This window comes from Tachyglossus aculeatus, chromosome 8 (genome assembly GCF_015852505.1).
Source record: "Tachyglossus aculeatus isolate mTacAcu1 chromosome 8, mTacAcu1.pri, whole genome shotgun sequence".
Lineage (NCBI taxonomy): Eukaryota > Metazoa > Chordata > Mammalia > Monotremata > Tachyglossidae > Tachyglossus > Tachyglossus aculeatus.
This window is the reverse complement of record NC_052073.1, coordinates 24,370,990-24,390,983: the sequence shown is the minus strand read 5'-3', so window position 1 is coordinate 24,390,983 and position 19,994 is coordinate 24,370,990. Positions and strand designations below refer to the sequence as shown.

Here is a 19,994-nt window from a genome sequence, read left to right as displayed (position 1 = left end):
TGGGCTTATTAAGTTGAACACACTGATGAAAGGGATCCAGATGAAAAACAATCCATCTACATTTTCTATTTAGGATCCTCATATCTGCAGCTGTAGGGTGGTAGAATAACGTAGTGTAAGGAGCCTCTTTAATGGAGGAACCAATGATATTTGCCCCCTTCCCCTCACGTCCCCCCTTTCTCTTGCGAGATGATAGGGGAGCCACCTTTCATGACCCCGGGGCTACCCAGTCCCAGAGGGGCAAATCTCTCCAATTGTTCGATCAGTAATAATGATAATAATTCTGGTATTAAGCACTTGCTTTGTGCCAAACCCACTTCTTAGATCTGAGGTAGATGCAGAATAATTAGGTCCCCAGAGGGGCTCACAGTCTAAGTAAGGAGAAGGGAGCTTCTCCTCTAGATTGTAATCTCACTATAGGCAGGGAATGTATCTACCAACTCGGTTATAGATTTTATAGATAGAGAAGCCGTGTGGTATAATGGAAAGAGCATGGGCTTGGGAGTCAGAGGTCGTGAGTTCTAATCCCAGCTTTGCAACTTGTCAGCTGTGTGACTTGGGGCAAGTCACTTAACTTCTCTGTGCCTCAGTTACCTCATCTGTAAAATGGGGATTAAGACTGTGACTGGGACAACCTGATTACCTTGAATGTCCCCCAGCAGTTAGAACAGTGCTTGGAACATAGTAAGCGCTTAACAAATACCATCATTATTATTATTATTAATCTACATATGAGCCAAACATAAAGCGTATTTAAGGAAGTTGATCCATAGAACTGCTACCTTGACTCTCTAAGTCTATCCTAGAGGCAGAGTACATTCTCAGTTGGTGTAACGACTGCGTATATGGTCGTCTTTGTTTCTCCCCCACCCCTTCCCCAGATACGATCATGCATGAAAAGACTAAAATTTTAAGCAGAAGGCAAGATCCGCTAAGGTCCTTTTTGCATTTTTTTTTCCCAGTTGCCAGGCGGTTCTGCCCTCTGTAGACCCGATATTAAGGTCACTGTGCTGAATTGTTAATAAAAATGATTGGAAAGCACTTTGCAGATATAAAGTGCTGTAGAAGGGCTAAGTACTCATAATAATGTGGTTCCATATAAAGTTTTTATTGTGATGATTTGGGAGTAAGTAGATTAGATTACTGCAGCTGCGTCACTACCCTCCGACACTTGTGAGTAATGCTGTCATCCTAAACTCGGAGCTATAAAATATTTATACCAGACCGTTACATACGTACAGAGCAAATGGAGTCAGTCTTGGCTGAGAGGATGCTAATGTTTCCAGGTGTAAAGCTTGATTGTGTTGATTGGCTATTGTCTAATCTGCTCGGGGTGGCGTGCAGCTTTGATCCTAATTTTGATGTGACTGCCTACTTACTTTAAACGATTCGCAAAGCGTTGTAATTTTAAACAATTCTTTTTGCCTCCACCAAATATGGAAAGATTCTCCTAAACCAGAAATGTTCAGTTGGTGAACCGAATGCCAGGTTTTCTTTCTTTTCATACTCCAAACAAAACAGCCTGAAAGCTTTAAATGCCCAGGTCTGCAGCAGCGTGACAGTGCAAGATACCTGTATCATGGAGAAGAGGTATAGGAAACTGATTGGACTTTGCATAAATGTCCTAACTAGTGCAAAGCCACTTACTGTGGGGACCAATCTAGAAATACATATGTTTGAGAGACAAGCTTCCAGTGCCCTGATGTATTCAAATCCTCCCCGATCCCATAGAACAAAATCCTCTTGAAGTTTCTAGAAAGGAATCAGCCGTGCTCTTCTCGAACTGATGCCCACTCCATTCTCTCCTAGTGAAAAGGGATCACCGGGATCTGTTAAATGCAATAAGTCGGCCAGGCATTCGATTCTACAGCCCTACGGTTGGGTGCCAATAAAGCACATCTGGTGTTTTCAGCAGATACCTGAGAGAAAAGTGGTTAACCAAACAGGCAGATGGAAGTATCGGTGTTAGAGTAACTGGGTTGGGAGGATACGTTCGATAGCATCCCTTTCCCAGTCCTCTTCCTCAAGCAGAGTTCAGTCAGTCAATCGTGTTTATTGAGCGCTTACTTCATTCATTCAATCGTGTTTATTGAGCGCTTACTGTGTGCAGAGCACTGTACTAAGCTCTTGGGAGAGTACAGTACAACAGTGCATAAGACGCATTCACTGCCCACAAGAAGCGTACCGCCTGGGGTAAGTCAGCAATAATCAAGATGCCCAGGAAGGGAAAACTGGTGTTTATTCTCCTGCCCATTCTAGGAGACATTTTTATTTTATTTTTCACTTTGAAACTGGTGAGATGAGAGACAAACCCCACTTGCGAGCATCGCATTGCTCACAAAGTTATTTGTGGGACCCAAGACCCAATGATTGTGGTATTTGTTAATGCTTATTATGTCCCAAGGCCTGTATTAAGTGCTGGGTTAGATATGAGATCACCAGGTCCCACATGGGGCTCGCAATCTAAGTAGGAGGGAGGATAGGGATTGAATCCCCTTTTACCAGTGAGGGAAATGAGGCCCAGAGAAGTCAAACAGCTTGCCCAAGGCCACAGAGCAGACAGGGGGAAGAGGTGGGATTAGAACCCAGGTTCTCTCATTCCCAGGCCTGTGTTCTTTCCACTAGGACACACTAAAAATCCAAGATCCAAGACAATGCAGGGTTTTTTTTGTGTGTTTCGTTCATTAATGATGTTAGTTAAGCACTTACTAGGTGTCAGTCACTATTCTAAGCACTGAAGAAGATACAGGTTAGTCAGTCCAACACAGGTCCTGTCTCAAATGGGGCTCACGGTCTAAGTAGGAGGGAGAACAGGTATTGAATTCCGATTTTACCATTGAGGAAACCGAGGCACAGAGAAGTTAGGTGACTTGCATGGTCACACAGCAGGCAAGTGGCAGAGCTGGGAAGAGCACTTGGGTCCTCTCACTCCCACACGCAGGCTTTTACAGCTAGGCCACACTGCTTCTCCCAGCCTCCCTCCTCCATGGCTCCCCTCTCTACACTTCTGCGAATAATAGTAAAAATAATATTGCTGCATTTACTAAATATTTAGTAAAACTCTGCCAAACTCTTATTTACTATTTCCCAAACTCTGAGGTTGAAGTAGTATTTGTAGTAGTAGAAATGGCAATAGCGATAGTAGGTAGTAGCAGTATTTATTGAGTTCCCTCTTGACATGGTACACTGTTCTAGATGCTTGAGAAGTACAGTCTAACAAAGTCACACATTCTCTGCCCTCAAGACCTTAACATTCTAAGGGGAGACAAACATAAAATATTTACTAGGGAGTCTAAAATGAATAAATCAAGCAGACAGATATGCTTCAATCACTCAGTGGTATTCAGTGAGTACTTACTGCGTCAGAGCATGGCATTAAGCTCTTGGGAAAGTACAGTACAATAGAATTGGCAGTAACAACAATAATTGTGGTATTTGTTAAGCGATTACGATATGCCAGGCACTTTTTTGAATGCTTGGGTGGTTACAAGTAAATTGGGATGGACAAAGTCCCTGTCCCGAAATAGGGGTCATATTCTTAATCCCCATTTTACAGATGAGGTAACTGAAGTACAGAGAAAAGTGACATGCCCAAGGCCACACAGCAGACAAGTGGCAGAACTGGGATTAGAACCCATGGCCTTTCGACTCCCAGGCCCATGATCTATCCACTCCACCATGCTACTGGTATACAAGAACTACACGCAACGTGGGGCTCGAACCCACAACCCTGAGATTAAGCATCTCATTCTCTACCGATTGAGCTAACCGGGAACACAATTTGTCAAGCGCTTACTATGTTCCAGTCACTGTGCTAAGGACTGGGGTGGATGCAAGCAACATTCCGTGTCCACAAGGAGCTTACTGTCAATTGGGAGAGACAGACTTTAAAATAAATTTCAGAGAGGGGAATGGCAGAGTATGAGGAGGAAATGAGACTGTTTTTCTGTTGTACTTTCCCAAGTGCTTAGTACAGTGCTCTGCACAGAGTAAGCACTCAATAAGTATGATTGAATGAATGAATCTGTACATAAATGCTGTGGGGCTTGGAAGTGAAGTTAATATCATGTGTTTAAAGGGTATAGATCTAAATAAATGGGAGGGAGGGCCAGTAGTGGGAAGGACAAATTAGTGAAATGAAGGTGGGTGTAAATTCATTCATTCATTCAATCGAATTTATTGAGCGCTTACTGTGTGCAGAGCACTGTACTAAGCACTTGGGAAGTACAAGTCGGCAGCATATAAAGTAAATAAGTACCAAAGTTGGTTGAAGGGATGATGTGGCCCAGGGTAATCATGGAACGCTTACTGGAGGAGATGGAATTTTAGGAAGGCTTTAAATGTGCAGAGACCTGGGCTCTCTCAGATATGGGAAGGGAGACGGGAGGGAAGGAGTTCCAAGTTGGGGAAAACAGCGTGAACAAAGAGACAGACCCCAAAGAATCCAGAGTGAGGTTCAGTTAGAAGATAGGCTTGGGAGGAAAAAAGATAGCAGATGCAAGGTTATCAGATTGGACCCAAGTACTCTGTGACCCAATCTCATGTTTTATTCAGACACTGTGTTTCTTCTGATTGTGCTAGTAGGCCTGTTCCAAAGCCAGATCTAGCAAAGAGAAGAGGAGATTTAAAGCCAGTATCCAGATCGCTCATTTTGTGCCCAACCTCATTTTTAATTGCAATTGCATCTACCGTTAAGACAAGGGTGGGGTTTTGTTTGAACAGTTGGAAGAGTTGCCTCACATCTCGACTTCCCTAAAGAAGGTGCCAGCTTCAGTGATTAATTAGTAGACAGAGGCCCCGGGGGCTTAATTATTATTTTTTCCCCAGGGCCACAGAGGACAGAATCCTCAGGGCACAGGTGTGTATATATACATGGGAACACCTCACAACATCTTCAAATCAGTGCAACAGCCTTGAACCGACCCATTGAGAAGCAGTTTTAGGGAATATTGGCTAAGAAGGCCCCTTCCCCTGCCCCTTTCCCATTCCAAAGACACAGAAACAGGTAAGGGAATTTCATTAAATTGAAGAGAAGGAGGCAAGCATGATCCAGGGGTCCAAAGAGAGAAATGTATGCAGGCCCTGTGGAATTCTGGTAGACAGTTTCTTTTCCAAAACATGCACCTTGAGGGATTAAGCAGTGAGGGCACAAAGAAAATCAGTCAATGGTATGTATTGAATCCTCAGGGCACAGGTGTGTATATATACATGGGAACACCTCACAATATCTTCAAATCAGTGCAACAGCCTTGAACCGACCCGTTGAGATGCAGTTTTAGGGAATATTGGCTAAGAAGTCCCCTTCCCCTGTCCCTTTCCCATTCCAAAGATACTAAGGTGGTGAAAATGACAGGAGAGGCTGAAAAATCGGTGTTTGCTAACCCTGGGAAACAATGGTCTTAGACCAACTGAGTTCACTCAATGGTTAAGGGAAATACAGTTTCTTTGTGTTATAAATGTTTTTTTTTATTCTTTTCTAGTAGTAAGGAAGTGATACATTAAGCAAATATCCTTTTAATATTTTAGACTTATAATGGTCAAAGTGAGAATAATGAAGACTATGAAATCCCTCCTATAACTCCTCCTAATCTCCCAGACCCCTCTCTCCTTCACTTGGTCGACCATGAAAGCGGATATCCCACACTGTGCCACAGCCTTCCTCCAAATAGTCTGATACCAGCATATCCCTATCAAAACATGGATCTTCCTGCCATCATGGTATCCAATATGTTGAGTCAGGATGGACATCTCCTCTCCAGTCAACTGCCTACTGTGAGTAACATTTTCTCTCTTTCGTTTACCACTGTAAAAATTCACTGTGAACTGTGTCGCAAACATCACTTGTAGGCTAAATGTAAATGCTATTCCTCAGTATCGCCTCCTCGTTAACCGGAACGAAAGGAGAGCAGCTTCATATCTGGTGTCTGTTTTGATGGAATCGTCAGACTGTCTTCAGTTTTGGTCGCTTGGACGATCCAATTTGCGGCGTTTTAGGAAATTTCGTTCTAGCGGATGCCTCCTGGATGTTCTAGTGGAGTGGGGGTTGAAGGAGGAGGGGGCACTGTAGAAGAGCCCAGTAGAATTCAGGAACTGTTTATTCTCTAGCTCAGCCATTCACAATAGCAGACCCCACTAATCAGCGAAAGTGAATTGGAGAGCTGAACAGTTATCAGTGGAGAATGTCTCATCTTCCGTAGTGTCATCTTTGAGCACGCAGGCCATTTGTGTGTGTGTATGTGTGTATAGGTAGTCAATCTGAATCCCCTAGTTCCACAAACCAAATGGATTCCTCAGAACCGGATTTTTGTGTCTCTCCCAGATGCTCCCAGCTAATTGCCTCCATTCTGCTTTGTCTACTCCCTAGAACTGAAGGGAGTGAGGTTGATTTTTCCACTGGGCAGAAGATGCCCTCATAAAACACGTCTGAAACTATAGCCCTATCCAATCTGATTTGGTGAGGTTGTGTTAGTCTGTGCCCTCTCCTCCACTTTATTCGGTGAATTTAAAATTCAGAGGGAAACTACCCATTTGATCAAATAGCAGAAATCAAGCAGTGGACCACATAGAACTCTCAAGGTCCTGTTAAAAGAAGTGAATCTGTTCCCTGAAATTACACAGGCCCGGAGAACTAAAATTGGGATCATATTTGCCAGTCCAGTGACCGATCCAGGAACTGATTCTCTGAGCCCCTTATGGCTTGGAGTTTGGAAAATAATGGGAAAAAAACAAGAACAAAAATCAGAACCAAAAAAACCGTAGGTCCCAAGAGAAATCAGGGGAAAAATGTTTACATAATCACAATGATTTGCAGGCTCTCAGCCATCATCTTGCAAGACTTCTTTCTTGGATTAAAGAATGGAATAAAAATTAATAAGGAAATTGTTGAATTCTATTTTCCCACTTAGCACATCTGTTTCACAACACCAGTTGAGTTTATCTCCTTTCTCTAATTCTATTGACTTTTACAGATGCCATTTGAATGCATCAGTAGGGAATAGATTCCATTTTGCTTGGTTCACGTACAACGTGAATGCCATTAAGGCGAATTGGTATTCTAATTTCCATTTTAGGAAACCAAAATACTTACAATAACCAGCATAGTATCCACAGAGCAGAATGTCACCTGTACCTGAGAGAAACGGGTAGGGGAATTTCATTAAATTGGAGGTGGTTCTTAAGAGAAGGAGGCAAGCAACATCCAGGGGTTCAAAGAGAGAAATTTATGAGGGCCCTGTGGAATTTCGGTAGACACTTTCTTTTTCAAAACATACACCTTAAGGGATTAAGCAGGGAGGGCACTAAGGAAATCAGTCAATGGTATGTATTGAGCACTGCAGTAAGCACTTGGGAGGGTTCAATACTACACATGTATACACACAAACACACACACACACACACATACACACACACACAATACAGTGCCACTCTAGTTAGGGCATGTGTATAAATTCAATGTGAAATGTATCTGTTGTATCTGCTATAGAGAGTGCACTACAGTATATGCATATATGTAAGGCATATTGCAATACTATTTATATACACACAGAAAATACAGTGCCACCCTAGATAGGGTATAGGTACATATTCAATATACAATATATCTATTCTATTGCACTCTGTGTATATCCTCTAGAGAGTACAATCCAATATATAAATACAAAGGGCATATAAAGTGCAATACGATAGGTCAATTTTATACGTAATGTGTGCACACACACATATATTTGTTTTACGGTACTTTTTAAGCGCTTACAGTGTGTCAAACACTGTTCCAAGCACTGGGGTAGGTACAGATGGATTAGGTCGGACACAGTCCTTGTCTTTCATGGGGCTCACAGTCTTAAGTAGGAGGGAGAACAGGCATTGAACCCCCATTTTACAGTTGGGGAAACTGAGGCACAAAAGTGAAGTGACTTGCCCAACGTCACACAGCAGACAGTGGCAGAGCCGGATTAGAACCCAGCTCCTCGGACTCCCAGACCCATGCTGTTTCTCCTAGGCTGGGCTGCTTCTCTATGGTGGTATTGTGTTAGCTGATTTGCAATAATAATGATAACAATAATTATGATATTTGTTAAGCGCTTACTGTGTGCCAAGCACTGTTCTAAGCGCTGGGGTAGATACAAGGCAATCAGGTTATCCCACGTGGGGCTCACAGTCTTAATCCCCATTTTACAGATGAGGTAACTGAGGCACAGAGAAGTTAAGTGACTTGACCAAGGTCACATGGCAACCAAGTGGCAGAGCCCAAGATTAGAACTCACGACCTCTGACTCCCAAGCCTGTACTCTTTCCACTAAGCCACGTTGCTTCTTAATGATCATAGTTGAGAAATGCCTAAAGACTGGTTGATACAGACTGACTGCACAGATCCCAGTAAGACTTTCACCCTGTAATTTAGGAAAGAGCAGTGGGGTTTGAGTTGAATTATTCAGATTATTGCACACCAATCTACTTGCATTGGGTTGTGTAAACTGAAACCTTTCTTTTTTCTGAACCCCTTGATTGCCCGCAATTTGGAAAGAGAATGGAAGTAAGCATTTTCTGTTTTTGAGGAAACATTGTTGGTGAGAATATTTTACTAAATTAAATACGCTTAAGGCTTCTTTTTTTGGTCTTAGCTGATTAAACATTCATTTCCCAGACAAAAAGAGTCAATTTGGTATGAAAGATATTTTTTTCAAGTTTAATTTAAAGCACTGCACCTCAATCTGACCCCTATTTTCATAACTCGATAATTTTATCCTGTGTTGATTGTCTCATTTTGAAAGGAGATATTGAACTTATAAATCAGTTTCTAAAATACCCCAAGAAACCAGGAAGAGTGGAATGTATTAGGCAGCTTCTGTTATGTCTGAAATAATTTATTTTTGAGTAGTCCTTGGGAAATGTTCACTTTCTTATTTTATGGTTCTGTTTTACAAATGCAACATCACCACAATAAATCATGACGAAGCTACGGGAGATAAGGGGCTTGGGGTTCTGTAAGCGGAGAACAGAAAGAAAATCCCTCGGCTCCTGTTACGTACAACAAAGAGACATCCAACTTCACCGCATTTTCTTTTCTCTTCGTTTTACTCTCACTGGGTACGAGAAGGGGTGGATCCACGTGAAACAAAGCAAAGTATGTGGGTAACTCAAGCAGAAATCTCCACTTTTTCCTCATTTTCCCTCAGAAAGCGGGGTGGTGGGATGAGGAGGATTGAATTGAATCATCTGGGCAATAGTGGCTTTGCCATCCTGGCTTGAGGAAAATTTTCAAAGGTGAAGTGTTACCGAAGCCTCGGAGATGTGTGAGATCAGATAAGGGAAGGTGTATCCAAAGATGGTCGCCTCATCATCAGCCAATGGGGAATTCATTTCACAATAATAATAATGATGGCATTCGTTAAGCACTTACTACAGGTGAAGCACTGTTCTAAGCACTGGGGGGGATACAAGGTGATCAGGTTGACCCACGTGGGGCTCACGGTCTTAATCCCCATTTTACAGATGAGGGAACTGAGGCACAGAGAAGTGAAGTGACTTGCCCAAAGTCACACAGCTGACAAGTGGCAGAGCCAGGATTAGAACCCATGACATCTGGCTCCGAAGTCCATGCTCTTTCCATTGAGCCATGCTGCTTCTCATTTCATGGAGGCCTTGGGGACCCCAAGGGATTCAGTAAGCATACCTGGGCCTCAGATCAAGGCCGTGGAATACTTTCCGGTGCTTTTGATGCTACTTGATGATGTCGGAATCTGAGAGCTAGCCAACTGTGACCTGGGGAACATCTACCTGGGGAATTTGGAAGGAACTGAGCCCATTTCTCAGATCCAGACAGGGCAAGTTCATTTAGTCCAGTTGCTTTCAACAGAACCTTATGGCTTTTGACCTCTTAAAACTGCCTTGAGATGAAGAGATGAAACCTGAATAAACACTTTGGGGCATACGATGTCGATAAATACCCTCCATTGCATTCTGGGCCTCCCTTGCTTAATCAATCAACAGTATTTATTGAGTGTGCAGAGCACTGTAATAAGCGCTTGAAGACTTTCGGCTGAAAAGATTTTTTAGAGGGTATAGGTGGTTTTGTCCGTGTGTCCACTAACCATCTGTCTCTCCCAAATATGATCCCAGCCTGAGACTACAAGGGTGAGGTTTGGGACTTTTTATACAGAGCAGTGTTGTCCAATTCCCGTTTTCCCCGTGTCCACGTTGGGTATATGACAAGCCTTCCCAAGAACTGGAGATAGAGGTAGGGAGGTGAAGGAAGGGTCTAAACATAACACAGTCCAAAGATCAATCAATCACTCAGCAATATTTATTCCCATCTTACTTCTCTGGCCAATCCTTCTTGATCTTTTTCACTGGCTTTTCTAAGTGGGGAAATTCATCCATTCCCATGGTTACACGTGGGCAACTCCCAAATCTCCTTTTCCAGCCCTGACCTCTCCTTCTCTGCAATTCTGCATTTCCTCATGTGACCAGGACATCTGTGCTTGAATGTCCTACTGGCATCTCAAGCTCCCTATGTCCAAAACTAAACTCTTATGAATCAATCAGTGATCTTTATTGAGCGCTCACTGTGTGCAGAGCACTGTACGAACAGTGTGGGAGAATATAATGCAGCAGAAGCATTATTCCTGACCCCAAGAAGTTTACAGTCTAAAGAGGAGCTTATAGCGGAAGTAGAGCTTAAGAGAAGCAGGATGGCCTAATGGATAGAGCAGAGGCATGGGAGTCAGAAGATCCTGGGTTCCAATCCTGACTCCACCACTTGTCTGCTGTCTGACCTTGAGCAAGTCACTTCACTTCTTTGTGCCACAGTTACCTCATCTGTAAAATGGGGATTAAGACTGTGAGCCCCACGCGGGACAGGGACCGTGTCCGTCCTGATTGCCTTGTCTCTACCCCAGTGCTTAGAACAGTACCTGAAGCCTGCTAGGCGCCATTTAAAAAAAGTATTCACAACCACCTAAAACACTTAAGTACATATCTTACAAACTGTGTTACTTCCTCCAATAGATTAGTGTCTGTGTCTCCTACTAGACTGTAAACTCTTTGAGGTGAGATATGTTTGTTAGTTCTGTCATGTTCTCCCAAGCACTTAGTACACTTCTCCGCACTCAGTAGCTCTTCAATAATCAACTGACAGTATTTATAACTACGTACCACTATCTCCCTTTCTTGGAAAGTAGAAGAGAAGGAAAATAGTTTGGCGAAAGCGATGGCCTTTCCCTCAGATCTGCATCCTTTTAATATTCTGGAGTGTGGCATTCCCACCACACTGTCCAATTCCTGCACTCACTGTTCATTTAATTGTGGTTTTTGTTAAGCACTTACTATATGCTGAACACTGTACTAAATACAAGATCATCAGGTCCCAAATGGGGCTCACAGTCTAAGTAGGAGAGAGAACAGGTGCTTCTGCTTTGCATTTCCATTTTGCAGATGAGGGGACTGAGGCACAGAGAAGTTAAGTGACTTGACCTAGGTCACACAGCAGGTAACTGGCAGAGCCCAGATTAGAACCCAGTCCTCTGATTCCCAGGCCTGTGTTCTTTCCACTGGGCCACACTGCTTTTCTGACCTTTCACCTAACGGAAGAAATTTCCTTCTCCTCAAGAGGGTTCCATTTATTCTTCCTCATGTAGAACATGTTTTCCCTTCAGAGTTCAATATTTTATGATCCTGATAAGGCATTCAGTGGAGTTGATTATGGTAGGATAATGGCCCATCTCGTGGCAGCTAATGGCTCTTGGCTTTCAGCCTTGTGCCTAGCAACCAACAACAAGAGATACCATTATGAGCTCAAAATGTACATCCTGGAGTGTTGCTGGGCTTAATTCAGACCACCTGAGCCATTGGGAATATCTTCATCTGAGGGAAGATAGCCTCCCTGCAACCCACGTCAAGACCATGACTCTCTTGGTTCCTTCTGTCCTTTCTCTGAAGCCCAACCCTTGTTCAAAATCAGGCGACTCTAAAATGGGCCCATCCCACTAATTTGCTGCCTCAGGACAGGGACTCTCTGGGAACAAAAGAGATTTTTCTCATTTCTCTTTTACCTTTGGCTAGGCAGAGGAGTTTCTGCTATCAGAAGAGACTTGAAGTAGTGATGAAGTGGAAATAGACTGCCCAGTTAAACAATTTCTGAACTCTTTTCTGCTTTGATTGAGGGACCTAAGCGTGATTGTCTTCCTTAAGTAACTTTTACAAAATCAACATGAGGTTCTCCTTTTGTTTATGGTATTCTTTAAGTGCTTCCTATGTGCCAGGTACTGTACTAAGTGCTGGGGTAGATACAGGATAATTAGTTGGACCCGGTCCATGTCCCCCATGGGGCTCATTTTGCACATGAGAGAACTGAGGCACAGAGAATCAAAGTGACTTGCCCAAGCCCGCACACAGCAGTTAAGCGGCAGAGCCGGGATTAGAACCCAGGTCCTATGACTCCCAGGCTCTTTCCATTAAGTCACGCCCACCTTTTGGGGGCACCAATTTAGAGTTCTAATCTTTTGTCTCTTTTCCATGAAAACATACAGATCTCCCAATCAGGTTTGAAAAAGAAGCTTTTCTTAGGATTTTTTTTTTCAATGTTACCTTTGGTGAAAGTAGGGAGAGAGCTTTTCGTTACTCTCCCCTCATATCTTCAGGCTTCCCAGTGAATGTCTCCCACATAATCAGAAGTTTCACATTTTCCCTGCAGTGCTCAGACTTTGCATTAGATGCACAAATCTTAGTGCTTGTTATACAGTGGGTTGGTTTGGTTTGGTCACCCTGAATTCAGTGGAAACAAACTGACAAAATATTTGCCAAAGGTGGGAGCAGGAAAGACCAAGGACAGCCCAGAGGTTCCTATTTTTCCTGAAATGACAAATTCTCAGAAAACTCCCAAGCCTACAAGGACAGACCAGGAAGCTGAAGGTTCTTACCAATTATGAGAAGTTCTTATCGAGGCTGAGAATCTGCACGGGATTGGGAATCAGGGTTTTTAGCCCCAGCTTTGCCACTTGCTGGTTGTGTGACCGTGTGTGAGTAACACCATCCCTGTGCCTCAGTTTCCTCATCTGGGGATTAAATGTGAGCCTCACACCGGGCGGCGACTACATCTCATCTGATTGTATTCATCCCAGTGCTTGGCACATAGTAAATGCTTAAAAAATGCTCGATTATTATTAGTAGTAGTAGCATTAATTGTTCTGAATCGTTCCTTGGCTGAGAGATCTAATCATATGGAATAAGCAGAGAGGAGGGTTTGGGACCAATCCAAGTTTTAAGGTCCCCCAAATTAACCTCTTAACTGTCTCTAGGAAGGATTTCTTTATCCATGTATGACTACAGTTGTTCCTGGATCCCGGACTGAACAAAGGCAGAGATAATGCACATTTTGGTAATCGCTCAAGTAGTTCAGGGAAGAAAAATTAGAGCAGTTTTTGTAGGGCCTAGTAGAATAGCTCTCTGCTCTTCCCTTTTTAATTACAACCAGTAAAAAAGCCAAGGCGAGCAAGGTGCTGATATGCACAGATAGGTATTTTCAGATGCAAAGCCATATCGTTTTGATTTGCTTTCAGTTTAAAGAAACAACTCACCCTAGGCCCATTTAAATGTTAGAGGGACTGAAATGATGAGAGAGAGAGGAAGGAATAAAGCTATTTTTCTCTTTTGAAGAGGGTGGGGACATCAATAAGAGTAAGCTTAAAAATTCTGCAGTAATTTTATGGGCACACATAATTAGGCACACATTCATGTAAAGGCAGGTTCATGCTTATCCACCTATTTGAAGGGATGCAGCCTTTTAGTTTGGGCCTCAGACCGAGGTTTTGAATTTTCTTTTCATACTAAGGTTTTGTAATATTTTCTCAAAGATTTCAATGGAAACAGCCCGTTTTTCTTATTTAAATCTTCTCCTGCAGGGATGGAAATTCAAACACAATAAGCTTTCTCTCCGTCCATGAGAACCAGAAAGTGAAACTAAGTAAAAATAGACTATAAACCAGTGAAACCTGCCCCTTTCACCTCATTCAAAGCTGAGTGAAGTGCAGAAACTTAACTAGGAATAACGAGATGAAAATAAGACCAGAAAAGGCAGTACATATTAAAAACACAACAAAATACTTTAATGGCAACTCTGCTCATTCCCAATGCTTTGTTAACCCAAGAAATCCCATTTCAAAAGGGATTTTTTTCTTCTTGATGGTGGATTTTGGGTTTTTTTTTAATTTCTCATTTTTTTTTTTTTACTTCAAATGAAGGTAATCTGGGAGTATAGCAAGTTTTATGTCAACCTGTGACTCCACATTTGGCCAAATTAAAGTGAGAGTCCAGAAGTCACAGGATATTATTTGCGCCCCCTGAAAGCCCAGGCTTTAAATCAGTCAATCAACAGCATTTATTGAGCATCTACTGTGTGCCCAGCACTGTATTAAGTGCTTAGGAGAGTACAACAGAATTAGCACACATGAACCTTACCCTCAAGATTCTTAACATCTAGCTAGCAGGGGAGAGAGCACTAAAATGAATTACAGCTGTGGGGAGGTTAGAGAGAATATAAGATATTTATACTTAAATATGGGGGTGGCGGTGGGGAGGTGCGGTGAAGGTGAGGATCGGGGATATGCACCTGCTTAGTTGCAAATTCTAGAGAATTTCAGGTGAAAAGAGGCTTTCCTCCTGGAAACTCTGCTTCCCTTTGACTTGTAGAGAAGACCTCTCCTCACTTTTTGAGAAATGAAAAAGGTTTATTTTATCCAGAAAATTTTTGAATTTTTTTTCATCATTGCTGAGGTTTGGATTTTTCAACTGAGTGGCCTCCGTGCGGCCTATCTATCTCTGTTCAGCGCTCAAAAACCCCAGCGATGGCATCAGAAATAAATTTGCATTTTAAGTAGAGAACATCAGTACAGTTTTCAGAGTGTGTGTGGTGGTCGGGGGGAGCAGGGGAGGAGATCAGTTGCAGCCAAAAGGAACAGCAGGGAAGCAAGACTAACACTCCATGGACAACTTGCCTTGGGAAAATGAACCCTTCTCTAGCTTTCCCAACTCCACCTATGTCCACCCTTTTCAAAAAGGAAAAATTCAAATAAAAAAAGATGGTATTCGTCAAGCCTAAATATTGTATTAAGCGCTGAGATAAATACGAGAAAATCAGGTCGTATGGAGTCCCTGTCCCACATGGAGCTCAATGTCCAAGTTGGAGGGAGAATAGGTATTGCATCCCCCATTTTACAGTAGAGGGAACTTAGGCACAGAAAAGGTAAGGGACTCATCCAAGGTCACACAGCAGGCAAGTGGTGGAGCTCGGATTAGAACCCGGTCCTCTGATTCGCAGGCCCGTGCGCTATCCATTTGGCCACGCTGCAGTTAGGTGCCCTGAAGGAGCCCTGTGGAAGCTATAAGTGTTAACAGAATCGAGGTCAAGTCTTCCTGCTCGAGGACCAGGCCAGGATTCGGCTCAGTTGGGAACGGTGGATTTGGCCTCATCCCCATGTAGTTCTGAGGAGGTAGCAAACCACTGGAGGTGGCCTTTCCACCCCTCAGTTACATCCCAACAGCTCTTGTTTCGCAGTCCTGCAGCACAAGCCTGGAACCATCTCCCAGAACACCAGAAATGTTGGTTGGGGAGCCGCCCGGGCGTCGGGGGAGGTTGTCAAAATGGAAGAATGGGTAGGCAGCAATCTAATTTGTTGCTCTTAAAGTTCTGCACCTGCCTTGAGCTGTCCAATCCACTCAACTTCGGTTTTCTCTAATTTGTAGCTCTCCTTATTAGCAACCACTTAGGAGGACTAGATTCCTGACACGGGCCCCACCGGGGAAAGATGGAAGGGGCAGCGCTCCAGACGTATGGAGTTTTCTTGGTATTAACCAGAGCTCACATTGAAATTCCCCGCTAGTGTTTTTATCTGAGGCAGTAAATGAAAGAAATATGTCTTTTTAAATTTTATAAAACTCAGAAAAATGGTTTTAAACAGCTTTTCCTCACCTCCTATAATTATTTATTTTCAAACAGTCCTTCAGGGTAATGTTCCGTTTTCTTATTTCACACTCCTTTTTCTCATAAATGAACCATCACTTCAATAAATCATTATGAAAACAGAGACTAACACAAACCCTGAAAGGTTGAAAGATTTATGTAACACATTTATGTTTTCCATTTTCTCATTCTGGTACTCTGCTGCTAAAGCTAAGCTAATAAAAGCTGCTATTAATATTTCTTGTCGCCTAGCAACCACAGAGAGGGAGTAATAGCTTTAGCTAGAAAAATAGATGACCGATAAGGAAAAATTCAATTCTTTTATTATCTCAGGGGAAAATGGGCTTTTACTGGAACATTATGATGTACGAGTGTGAAGTTGAATACAAAAGATTTTTTTTGTTTGTTTTTCTATTTTTAATGAACATTATTTTGCCTTCACTAACTCTTTTATGGTGTTTCTTTCCTCTTCCTCTCCTATCCCTCACACTTAATTTAGCATCTACTGTAGTTAAAAATCTGTCAGCATTTTTTCTTTAAAGATGGTTTTTCAGGGCTTTATAGCTTAGTTATAAAAATTCACTCCCTGTGGAAAGCCAAAGAATGATGAGGTGGTCTGAGAGCAATTTATAAATGAATATGCATGATGTAAATATATATATATATATATATATATATTTATATAAATAAATATAAAAAGTCCTCATGGTTCTTACTGAACTAAAGGACAGAAAAGTATTCACTTTCCAGGGTGAAAGGTGGACTGTTTTTGCGGTAAAATGTTTTTGGGAGGGGAGTTTATGATTTACCTTGAGTGGTTAGTTCTCCGAGTTTACTCGGTCTCTGTTTTCTAGCGAGTTTTATGTCTTTTTCCTCAGCAAGCCATCCCAGTGAGGGACTACCAGAGATTCAAATCTAGGAAGTTCAAGTGGAGCATGCTTTCACCTCCCAAAGTTCCTTAGAACCTGGCAGAACATTTTCCCATTGTCCCATGATTCAAATGCAGAAGGGAGCTGATGTTACATCCCATGCTGAGTTAGTGTGGCGGTCAATCAATCAATCAATCAATCAATCGTATTTATTGAGCGCTTACTATGTGCAGAGCACTGTACTAAGCGCTTGGGAAGTACAAATTGGCATCACATAGAGACAGTCCCTGCCCAACAGTGGGCTCACAGTCTAAAAGGGGGAGACAGAGAACAGAACCAAACATACCAACAAGATAAAATAAGTAGGCTAGAAATGTACAAGTAAAATAAATAAATAAATAAATAAATAAATGAGTAATAAATATGTCATTAGATGCCCATTGGCTGTTCATTTTAGAAATTGAGCACCAATCCCCAGATATGGTGGTCTTGTTCGACTTGTCCTCTGGCTCGCCGATGAGGAGGAAGCCTCCCCCAGTGAACCTTTTTTTATGGTATTTATTTAGGTGCTTACTATGTGCTGGGCGCTGTACTAAGTGCCGGGATAGACAAAAGCTAATCCGGTTGGACCCAGTCCATGGCCCACATGGGGCTGACAGTCCCAGTTACCCCATTTTACAGATGAGGTAACTTGGGCTCCGAGAAGTTAAGTCAGTCAGTCAATTGTATTAATCGAGCGCTAACTGTGCGCAGAGCACTGTACTAAACACTTGGGAGAGTACAACAGTAAACAGACACATTCCTTGACCATAGTGTGTATTGCCCAGGGTCACACAGCAGACAGAAGAACCGGGATTAGAACCCAGGCCCGTGCTCTTCCCACTAGGCCTCACTGCTCCACTCCACAATGAGTACTAGCCCAGGGAAGATGTATAACCCCCAGATATCTCCCAGATGAAAAAAGCATGCCACCCCAGGAAAAATCTTTGATCCTTATACCTTTCCAGAGCCTAGTTGACATCCCAAAAGGAAAAAAAAAATCACTTACTTGCCCTGCCCAATGCTCCTCACTGCTATCAAACATGACAGCTGGAAACTGAAACCCATCAGCAAAGAAAGCCTCCCTCTCGGCTTTAATATTCGTTAGGGCTTTTGCTGTAATTCCTTTTTAGAACTTGCTACCCTGTAGTGTTACCTAGAAAATCTCTTTGGGCGTTCTTTAAAGCACCCCGGGAATTTGGTAAAAAGGCCCTCTGTAGAAGCGAGGGCATACAGGGTTCTCAGTACCTTCACCAGGCAGAGATGTCTCGGCTTCTACTGCTGCTGACGCTCCAGGGAAAGGAATATTATAGCATGTCCCCGGTTAGTTACGTGATGCCCCCTGGATCTGTAAATTAACTGACTACATGGCTATAATTAGGCACTTGATTCCTTAAGGACTGGAGGGTTTGAGGGGAAATCCTGACCCTGGTAAACATCCTGTAAATATAGAGAGCTCCCAGAATCCTCTCTTGTTTATTGTTGTATTTTACTCTCCCAAGTGCTTAGTACGCCATAAGCGCTCAATAAATACGACTGAATGAATTAAATGAATGAGCGAATCACCTGCTGTTGGTTCATCCTTAATTTCTTCAAACATATGTCTTAGCGTTTTATCTGGGTCTTGTTTACCCAACACTTTCAGGAGTCTTATGGAGAAGTTTTTCTCTCCCCTCTTCAAAACTTTTCCATTTGGACGTTTGCCCTGAAAACAAGTTTACACTGTCCCCTGTTCATAATATCTTCCTTTCCTTCTGCTGGAGTTACCACGAATCCCTTTCTTTGGTGTCTTTGGGACTCCTCCATTTTAACTTGTTAATCAATAATAATAATGATGATGTTGGTATTTGTTCAGCGCTTACTACATGCTAAGCACTGTTTCTAAGTGCTTGGGGGAGATACAACGTAATCAAGGTTGTCTCACGTGGGGCTCGCAGTCTGAATCCCCATTCTCCAGATGAGGGAACGGAGGCACAGAGAAGTTAAGTGACTTGCCCCAAGTCACACAGCTGACAAGTGGTGGAGCCGGGATTAGAACCCCTGACCTCTGACCCTCAAGCCCGGGCTCTTGCCACTGAGCCACACTGCTTCAAAGAGTTTATTGAACTCTTTGGCTGACCTTGGTAGCTTAGTAATATCCTATCAATCAATCAGTGGTATGTATACTATTATTAGAGCACTGCTCTAAGCACTTGGAAGAGTACAGTACAACAGAATTAGCAGAAACATTCCCCGCCCACGGTCAATCACTAGTATTTATTGAGCACTTACTTTGGGAAGAGGACTCTATTAACAATTCAGGAGTCTTCAAAATAGAAGACAAGATCCCTGCCTTCAAGATGCCTACAATCACCAAGGGTCACTTTCTGCCTCAGCGCAAGGAACTATTTTCAGTAGGCTCTTCTGAGTATCAGCCTGTTCCTCCACAATACCACAATAATTGTGGTACCACAATAATAACTGTGTACAATAATTGTACCACAATAATAACTGTGGTATTTATTCAACCCTTTCTATGTGCACTGGTTGAAAAAAAATAGATCAGACACAGTCCCAGTCCCATTTGAAGCTCTCAATCCAGGAGGTAGGAATGAGGAAACCGGGGCCAAGAGAAGTTAAGTGACTGGCCCAAGATCACACAGCAGGCCAGAGACGGAGACAGGGTTAGTGTCTCCTGATTCCCAATCCCATGTTCTTTCCGTTAGGCCATGTTGAAATGGTACCTTGGGGACAACAACAACCAAAAAAAAATAATGATAATAATGGCAGAATTCCAGATTCTCCTGAGGAGAAACTAAAGAAAAAGTACCACCATCTGCTGTTTGGTGGCTGGGTTTTTAGTATCGACAAGGGCATTGTCTCTCCAGTACATAGGTGGGAATGCATGGGTGTAGCTAACTAGCCATGGGTGTGTTTCTCATCATTAGATATTTTCAACACCTTTTGCTTTGTTTTTGAGCTACTTTGAAACAGCCCCCTCCCCCCCTTTTACTTCCCTGCAACCCTAATAGGAGCAGTAAATAATCTGTTTGTGTAGTGCCTGGGAGAAATTTCATAGCGGCAGCATGTATGTATTAGTAGTGTAATTAAAATATCAATTTCAATATGTTGACAGTTTGCCGAAGAGCTGG

The 19,994-nt window shown here is 42.7% G+C and overlaps 1 protein-coding gene across 4 annotated transcripts in view; it reads left to right on the top strand.

Annotated features, from left to right (window-relative positions):
• The window catches only part of TOX2 (TOX high mobility group box family member 2), a 291,212-nt gene that overhangs the window by 189,193 nt on the left and 82,025 nt on the right, over window positions 1–19,994 (top strand). For 3 of the 4 annotated variants that reach the window (XM_038750717.1, XM_038750715.1, XM_038750716.1), the window contains exon 3: window positions 5,527–5,772. The exons of the other annotated variant lie outside the window; for it this stretch is intronic. In XM_038750717.1, the coding sequence (XP_038606645.1) occupies window positions 5,527–5,772 (246 nt within the window). The remainder of the gene's footprint in view (window positions 1–5,526; window positions 5,773–19,994) is intronic. 4 annotated transcript variants of the gene reach the window in all.